Source organism: Falco biarmicus, chromosome 3 (assembly GCF_023638135.1).
Source record: "Falco biarmicus isolate bFalBia1 chromosome 3, bFalBia1.pri, whole genome shotgun sequence".
Classification (NCBI taxonomy): Eukaryota; Metazoa; Chordata; class Aves; order Falconiformes; family Falconidae; genus Falco; species Falco biarmicus.
The window spans coordinates 104,689,477-104,698,166 of record NC_079290.1 but is presented as its reverse complement, the minus strand read 5'-3'; the positions used below and the strand labels follow the sequence as shown (position 1 = coordinate 104,698,166).

At 59.6% G+C, this 8,690-nt stretch overlaps 1 protein-coding gene across 2 annotated transcripts; it reads left to right on the top strand.

The window, feature by feature from the left end:
• The first annotated feature begins 6,129 nt into the window (after positions 1-6,129).
• HES4 (hes family bHLH transcription factor 4) lies at positions 6,130-7,866 on the top strand. Of its 2 annotated transcripts, none has more exons than XM_056333485.1 (4): positions 6,130-6,402; positions 6,485-6,580; positions 6,663-6,750; positions 6,850-7,866. In XM_056333485.1, exons 1-4 carry the CDS (start codon positions 6,220-6,222, stop codon positions 7,428-7,430), a joined length of 948 nt encoding a protein of 315 aa, XP_056189460.1. In that variant the 5' UTR covers positions 6,130-6,219; the 3' UTR covers positions 7,431-7,866. The 2 variants fall into 2 exon arrangements, with proteins under 2 accessions (XP_056189460.1, XP_056189462.1); XM_056333487.1 differs by having other exon boundaries at positions 6,131-6,330.
• The last annotated feature ends 824 nt before the right edge of the window (positions 7,867-8,690 follow it).

The window sequence follows — 8,690 nt, the reverse complement described above, 5'->3', positions numbered from 1 at the left end:
ATGAGGGAAGCCGCCTGCACGCCTCGAGATGCAGCCGAGGAAGAGCCTGTGCCTCGCGAGACCCGGCCTCGGCTCCCAGGCTTTGCGAAGGCACCTGAGCCCAGCCTGGCTCCCTGGGGAAGGGGGACGTGGCTGCGCAGGACCCCGAGCCTGCAGTGTCGGCAGCGGCTCTGGCAGGCAGCAGGGAGGAGTGGAATGTGGCAGAAACGGGCCGTGGGCTCGCAGGGAGACAGGCGTACACAAACGACTGCTCGGTGTTTCCTCCAACCCTCTTCTGGCCCTGGGCTTGTTTGGGGGATTCTGCGAGTCATACGACCCCGATAATTAATTTCAGCTGATTAGAGCCGTAAGCTCCAGAGGGACAAAAGAGGCTGTGCTAGGTTTGAAAAGGATGCTCGGGGCAGAAGGCTGTACTGTAATTTGTTACACATTATAGTCTCCTAAAGAACCTCCTTACAATCTGCCAGGCCTTAATGTCTTAATTTCTCCTTCAGCATTCCCTTTGACACACTATCCAAAGTGATGTATGGTGGGGGATGATTGCATGGGATCAAGCAGAGGGAAATCCAGGAGGGATTACAGCCCAATCCCTGGGCAAACAGGCGCTGGAGTGGCTGAACAGCCACAGCTGTCTGCCCCACAATACCCAGAACAAACAGTGCCTGGGGAACAAGGCACGGCCAGGGGCACAGGCAGGCAGGGCGCGGGAAGGAGACAAAACCTGCATTCAGCCCCCTGGGACCCCGGGCCTTTTATGAGCCTTTTCACCCCAGCTGCAAGCTTTTGAGTTGTGCTTCAAAATTCTAGAAGCCGGGCTGTAATAAAATTGGGTTTAGTGATCAAAGAGAGCTGGAGATCCAGTGCATATCCGGGCTGGGCAGGGGCAAGTGGGGACTGCCACGAGCAGTTTGTCCTCTTCTGTTCTCTCTCATCTAATCAAACACCAGTATTAGGGTTAATAACCTGTCTCACATTGCCAGTCTTCAGGCAGAAAGATCCTTTAAGCTGTTTGTTTAAAAACATAACATGTATGAACATGCTGTTTTTTTCAGGGATCAAGATTAAATATATAGACCATGCCCAGAGAGGAATCACAGGGACTTTTCACATAAACCTTAAGAAGGAAAATCCCAGCTTTCCATCCAGAGATGGTTTAAAGGCTTTCACTTTCCCAGTGTGTACGGACAGGTTGCCGGTGACAAGAACTGTAAAACCCAAATTACGCCAAGCCAGAGTAGTGCTAACTGCAAGTGAGTAGTTGCATGGCAGGAGGATTAAATGCAAGTGAATAAATGCAGTTCTGGTTGCACTGGAATTCGCCAATCGTGCTTTTTTCTTTTTTTGGCGTCTCCTATGGACCTTGCTAGCAATGACATCAGCCATCAAATGGGGCGTAAACAAGATGCGCACGACCTGTGATGGAGGAAAGCTGCTCATAAGGAGAAAAGCCTCTGTGAGGAAGAGAGCCTGCCCACGCTCTGCTCAGCACCGCACTCTGCCCTGGTGTCCCCACAGCCGCACGCTCCTTTGACACCCCGCAGGCAGCCAAAATCCCCAGGGACTTGGCGTGCTCTGCCCAGTCCCCGTGAGCCCTTGCACGCCTGCTGCACCCAGACTGAAAGTGGAGCTGGCTGCCAGCAGGACATCCCATTGCTGCTCACCCTCTGGGCAGCTTCTCTGCTCCAGAGTCCGTGGCTGGGGCTGGGGGAGATTTTCCAGTCCCGGTGTGCTCGGTGGAGCCTGCCCCAGGGGTAGGAACAGCCACACAGCCCCATCTCTCTCCCTGTGCAGAATGCAGCTGGAGCCGGCCCATGTGGGGGTGGCAGAAGGGAAGGCGGGTTGGTTGGGTCCCATCTTGCCACCACTGCACAGCCTAAACTGGCATCGAAGAGATGTAAAATACTGCAGAACGGGGCCTGCTGGGAAATAGCCCTGTCTCCTTTAACACCCTTGCCTCGACATCCCACCAAATCAGTCACGACGCATGAGGCGGGTGGGACAGGGGCTTTCGGGCCACCCCCAACCCAATGAACGCACCAATCCTGCTGATGCACAGCTATCTGCCAGCACCAGCGTTACTGAGCACGTCAGTGCTCCCAAGGAGTTGTTGCAAAACCACGGTTCCAACCTCAGCCGAGCTCCCCCCAGCTCTGGGAGGGGGCTGCCATCAGCCTCTGGCTCAGGTCTGGAACCACAACACTGTCAGAACGTGGGCTCCGGTAGGAACGAGACTTGGTGCAAAGCCACACAGTGCCTCCAGAACACCGGCGCTGGGGTGAGGCAGGATCCTGGCCGAATCTGAAGTTACTCAAGGAAACGAGAGTCTGTCCCCAGATTTCACTGAGCTTTGAAACCTGAACACGTTTGAAATGTGAAGAGAAAAGCTATGTGTTATGTCAGAGTTCTAGAATGGCAAAAATTCTCCCAACTTGTCACAAGAAGAATTCTCTCTGGAGAGGAGCGCAGTCAATAAGCACTGCTCCCAGTCTGGGAATTGCATCGTTTGGTGCAGATTCTGTTGAAAAACTAGCTTGTTGAACATTTTTTTTTTCACTGTAATTATGTAATTAATGCCTTCAGAATTAACTGTCAAAGGAGGGACACTATTTCTGTTATTAGTTATTTCCTCGCGGTATTTTTACATGGGTGAGGGACATTGCACAAAGGGCTGGTTTTCTGCATTTTATTGGTCTCATAAGGAAACAGATCCCTCAACCTTTCCAATGAGACTTACAAAGCAAACATTTATTATTCTTCAGCAAGACAACATGCACCTCCAGTGCACCCTTCGCAGAGAAGCAGGCTAGACTTTGTGGGCATTTAGGTAAGTAGCGCTCACCCAGAAAAACAACATGCCTCCCACAAACCAAAAATCACAATTCAGCCAAGAACTGCTGTTTCTGTGGTCACGTGTTTGTTAGTGTGATAGACGAAAAGGATCCTGAAATAAATGTATTCCCCTAGATCCTTTGATGTCTGCAGGAAGATGATGCTGTTTCATACAGTACGCCTTGCATGCATTTTGCAGCTTGTATGTGGCAAACCATGTAAAATTGCACCTGAAATGAAAGGCCCAGAATCTGATGCAGCGATGAGAATGGAAGCATTTCCGAGAGTTTTTCTTTTTTTCCCCTGCCTTCTGGGTCCCTCCAGCACCCCTCTTAGCCATGCCAGCGCACCCAGCAGAGGCGTCGCTGCCTGCCTGCCAGGCTCACAGCAGGCTAGTTTCCCTGCTCCTGGGAGCTCCGAGACACGTTCCAGGCACTCATGCTGCCTCCGGCATCCCTCTGCAAGGCACGGGTGGCAAGCCCTCCATCGGCGGGTGCCTGGGACCTGGTCTCTCCCACTGCCTCACACCTCCACCGCTCTCCTCCTCTGCACGGCTGGGACTGAGAGCAGGGCTCCCCGGCTCCACCAGCGTGGGACATCCCTTGGCCCCCATCCCATCCCACAGGGAGCTCCCGGGCCATCCCCTGCCATCCTGCAGCTCCACAGCCTGCTGGGCTGAGGCCGCCAAACTCGCTGCACTTGTGCTTTCAGAGCGAGAAAGGCTCTTCCCAAGAGCCCTGGGTGTTGCAGCAGGGCACAGCCCACCCCAGCCTGGCTCTAGGGGCTCGGCCAAGGCAGGCGGGTGGCAGCGCCTGGAAGGTGGCACTGCCCGGCTGTCCCCGTGCCCTGTCCCCCGGCTGCCACCACTACCGTCCCCGCAGCCCAGCGCCGGGCAGCAGCAGCGCTGGGAGATGCACAAATTACAGCCCTGGCTGCAGAAACGGTTAAGGCAAAATGGAATGATTCATTGGAGCAAATTAAAAGCAAAGCACGAGGTGGGCCAACGATAGGGATTAAGTGTAGTGTGTGGTTACGTTCGCCTCCAAAAAAATTTACACAAACTAAGCCATGTCATGCTCGGTTGTCAGAGGGAGAACTGAATGTATTTTCATATGCAGGTTCTCAAAATTCTAGTGACTGACTCTTCCATCCTTGCTTTAGAATGGGTAAGGAAAGGGAAAAAGGCACAATGCGCTTCAAGTCCAGACACCATCCTGCATTTCAGATGTTGGTCTATGGGAAGCTAATACCCAATTTATGATTATTAAAAGATTTAAGCCTGCAGCACAGAGATTTAATACACATGCTGCATTCTCTAAAAAGGTCTTTAAATAGGCAGGTTTTGAAAGTAGCCAAGAGCTTGAAGGCTCAAAGGGCTGCTTAACGATCACCGTTCCACATTAAAGAAAGTTATTTGGATGGGGAGCGGGAGTGGGACTGCCCGGTGTGGGCTGCGCTGCACCAGGCGTGGGGGCAGCAAGGCGGGGGCAGCCCCCGGCCCCCACGGGTGTGCGTGGGCACTGTCACCCACGTGGCCACGGCAAGGGCTCGGGGCCCAGCTGCAGGGTGCTGGCTGAGCCGTGGGGTACCAGCCGAGCCGTGGGGTGCTGGCTGGCCGTGGGGTGCTGGCTGGCCGTGGGGTGCCGGCTGAGCTGCAGGGTGCCGGCCAGGCCACGGAGTGCTGCCCCAGTTGCCCCCAACCACTTCGCCCAGCCTCAGAAGCGCTGCCCAACAGCACTGAGGACATGCTGGGTGCCTCCGTGGGTGCAGCTGGGGGGTGCCCCCCCCATTCTGCGGGGCGTACCCCAGAAAAGGAGATTTTGCATCTGTGCTGGCATGAGGCCCTGTACCCGCATCCCCCCCCGGGGGCAAGGGGCTGCCCCAGTGTCCAGGGGCATGGACAGCGGAGGAGGGAGCGAGCACCAGCAGCCCTTCACCCAGCCGCTGCAGGGCCCTCGGTGGGTGTCGCTTGCCGCAGAGACCCCCGGCCCACCGCGGAGCCCCAGCAGTGCACCCACGCGGGGTCGGGCAGGGAAACGCTCCCCTGGGGGGTCCCCAGGCTCCGGGGGAGCCCCGGCCTTTCCCAAGGGGACGAACCGAGGAGGGTCGTGGGGTACTGAGGGGTCGCGGGGTACCGCAGCGTCCCACGCCGCCGTGGGGGGCAGACGAAGGCGCTGGGGGCTCAGGCTCGCCGGGCCCCCCTCGCCGCCCCCCCGCGTGCTCCCAGGGCCGCGCGGACGCCTCTGCCCCGCTCCCGGCCCCGCGGGGCGATGGGGGGTCCCGGGTCCCGAGGGCGGTGCGCTTCCCGATGCCAGGGGGCCACCCCTAGCCTAGGGGGTGCTTCCCGAGCCCCGGGGACCGGCGAGGGGCATCCGGGTCCCTCGGGAGTCTTCCTCAGCCCCGATCCCGGGGGAGGGGGGGGGTAATCCCGAGCCCCGTGGGGGGCGTCCCGCGCTGCGGGGGGGGGGCTGGAGTTGCTTCCCAATCCCGGGGCGTGCTTCCCGGTCCCGGGGGGCATCCCTGTGCCGCGGGCGGTAGCTCGATGCCGGGGAGCGCGGCGGGGCGGGGTTTTCCCATGGCCGCGCGCGGGGCGGGCGCGGGCGGCGGCGGGGCGCGCTCTGGCACGTGCTCCGGCGGGCGGGGCGGGCGGGGGGGGCGCGCGGCGGGGCCGCAGCTCGGGGGCGGAGGCACGAGCGCCGCCGCCCGCCGCCCGCCTGATTGACAGCGGGGGCGGCCGCCAGCCAATGGGCGGCCAGCGCCGCCGGCCGCTTCCCCCCCCTCCTCCAACCCCCCCCGCCCGCCTGCCGCCGCCGCCGCCGCCCATTGGCCGCCCGCCGGCCGCGGCCTCGCGTGCCGCGCCAGCCGCCGCCGCCGCCGCCGCCGGGCCGGGCCGGGCCGCCGCCGCCTCCGCCTCCCCCGCCTCCCCCGCCCGGGGCTGCCCCTGCGCCCCGCCGCGGGGCTCGGTGCTACAAGCAGCGCGCCGGGGGGACAGGGGGGGCGTGCCCCGGTGCCCAGCCGCTGGGAGCGGCGCGGAGCCCCCGGGGGAGCGGAGGAGGCGGGGGGGGGGGGGGAGTTAAGTCGGTGCCCGGGGCAGCCCCGCCCGCTACCCCCCACGTGTCCAGCGGCGCTGGGCTGTCCCGCCGCGCGTGACTGACAGCCCGCAGAACCGCTAACCAATAGAATCACGGCTGTTGCCGCGACCGGGTTAAGCCCCAACGCTTATTGGCTCCCGGGAGTGTGGGAACGGCCGCGGCGGCGGTTTCACACGAATGAGGAGCCGCCGCCGGGTATAAAAGCGGGGGGGGCCCCGGCCGCCGGCACTGCCGGCCCCGCCGCCGCCGCACGCGCCCCGCGCCCGCCGCACGCGCCCGCTGCAGCCGCTGCCGCGCCATGCCCGCCGACACGGGCATGGAGAAACCCACCGCCTCGCCCATCGCGGGGGCGCCGGCCAGCGCCAGCCACACGCCAGACAAGCCGCGGAGTGCCAGCGAGCACCGGAAGGTAAATGGCGGGTGCCGGTTGGGGCGCAGCAGCGGCGGTGCTGGATGGCGGCGAGCCCGCGGCCGTGCTGAGGTCGGTGCACCGGGGGTTGGGGTTGTGGGGGGGCGGGAACCCAGCCTCGTGGGGGGGCTTACCGGCTCCGCTCTCCCCGCAGTCCTCTAAGCCCATCATGGAGAAGCGGCGCCGGGCGCGGATCAACGAGAGCCTGGGGCAGCTGAAGACGCTGATACTGGACGCGCTGAAGAAGGATGTAAGTGGGGCTGGGGGTGCCGGGGCGGGGGGCACCGGCCGGCGGCGGGCAGCCCTGACGGCTCGGCTTTTCCCCCCCGCAGAGCTCCCGGCACTCCAAGCTGGAGAAGGCGGACATCCTGGAGATGACTGTCAAGCACCTGCGGAACCTGCAGCGGGCTCAGATGACCGGTAAGCACGCTCCCCGCCCGCCCGGGGGGGACTCGGCACCGGGGGCTGGGGACCGGGGAACCGGCCTGAGGCTCACCTGCCACCCGCTGTGCCCTCCAGCCGCGCTCAGCGCCGACCCCACCGTCCTCGGCAAGTACCGGGCTGGATTCAACGAGTGCATGAACGAGGTGACGCGGTTCCTGTCCACCTGCGAAGGGGTCAACACCGACGTGCGGACCCGCCTGCTCAGCCACCTCTCGGCTTGCCTGGGCCAGATCGTGGCCATGAACTACCCGCCGCCGCCGCCGTCCGGGCAGCCCGCCCACCTGGCCCAGCAGCCGCTGCACGTCCAGCTGCCCCCCGCCGCGGCCGGGGCCGTCCCGGTGCCCTGCAAGCTGAACCCTGCCGAAGCCCTTTCCCCCAAGGTCTACGGGGGTTTCCAGCTCGTCCCTGCTACCGATGGCCAGTTCGCTTTCCTCATCCCCAACCCGGCCTTTCCTCCCAGTTCCGGACCAGTTATACCCCTGTACGCCAACGCCAACGTGCCGGTGTCCGCAGGCAGCGGCGCAGGGAACGCGGCCGCCACCCCGGCAGCATCCCCGGTGCAGGGGCTGACATCATTTGGGGGCAGCATTGTTCCAGCATCCCAAGCGGGGAGTCCCATCGCAGAGCGCAGTGAATCGGTGTGGAGGCCTTGGTGACTTGCCTATGAAGATTTTTATTTTTTTCCCCTCATCCCGCCACCCCCCCACCCCCACCCCCCTAAAAAAAACCACAAAAAAACCCCACCAACCACCAACTGTTCCGTTGGCTCCGTTGTATGGAGCCATGTTACGTTTGGGTTTTTTAAGCAGATTTAAACAGAAAGGAAAAAAGGACCTTGCTATGAACGTGCTATTTATTATTTTCAGAAGTTGGGATCTCGACTTGTATTTTTACTCCTTTAAAATGCCTTTATTTGAGATACTTTTTTAAAAAAAATAAATGAGAAATAGTTTTGTAACAAATATTCAAAAGTATAATGCCAAAGTTGTTTGTATCCTGTTTGTCTGTGTGTGTGTGTGCCTGTGTTGAAGACTTCCAAAAAGAAAAGGAAAAAATTGCAGGTGTTTAAATAAATAAACTCTTCGAAATAGATTTAATTTTGCCCCCCCACTCCTTTCATTTTGCTGGGTTGAGAGTGGGCAGGGACAAGCTCATCCTGTGTGTGCACCTCCCTAAAAAAAAATGAATTTTATGGCCTTAAATAAGGCAGTTGGAAGGGACTCGTGTGAAAAATAGTTGCGCGGGGGAGGTGATGGGTTTGAGGGGGCACTTCGGCAGCGTTAAATGTCTCCTGAGAGCTTTGCTGCAAGTGTCATGTTGCTATTCAGAAGGAAACATTCCTAAAAATCTGCTCCTGAAACCTGAGGAAACACGTGCTGCTTGCTACCTGCCCGGGGAGCTCCAGAAATAACCCCGCGCTCGGGTTTGGGGTGGCGGGTGTGTGTGTGCGCGCAAAAGTTACTATCTCGCCTACAAAAGAGGCAAGAGAGTGTCCCTATTGTGAGGAGGGTAATTAGAAGGTATAAAGGGTCTCATCGAGTATGCAGCGGGCTCTTTGGGAAGTTGGGAACCCTATTGAAACGCCTGGGAACTGGGAGCTGAGGGTTAATGTGTGTCTTTTTTTTTCCTGGCCACTCTCATTGACAGGGCCAGATAGACTCTGATACTCAATGCTGTTGTAAATTCAATTGCCTGGCCTCACAATGCCTACCTCATAAAAGAGAATAACTCAGGGTTGTGGCTTTTTTTTTTTTTTTTTTTTTTTTTTTTTTAAGTTTCCCCCCAGTAAGCAAGGGAACTGAGGAAAAGACAGTTTTGCCACCCATTCTGACTCACCCCCCCGGTACTTGAATCCTGGCCAAGTGGAAGCAATTGCAGCCTCACACACACCGAATTAACCACTTCCAATTGTCACC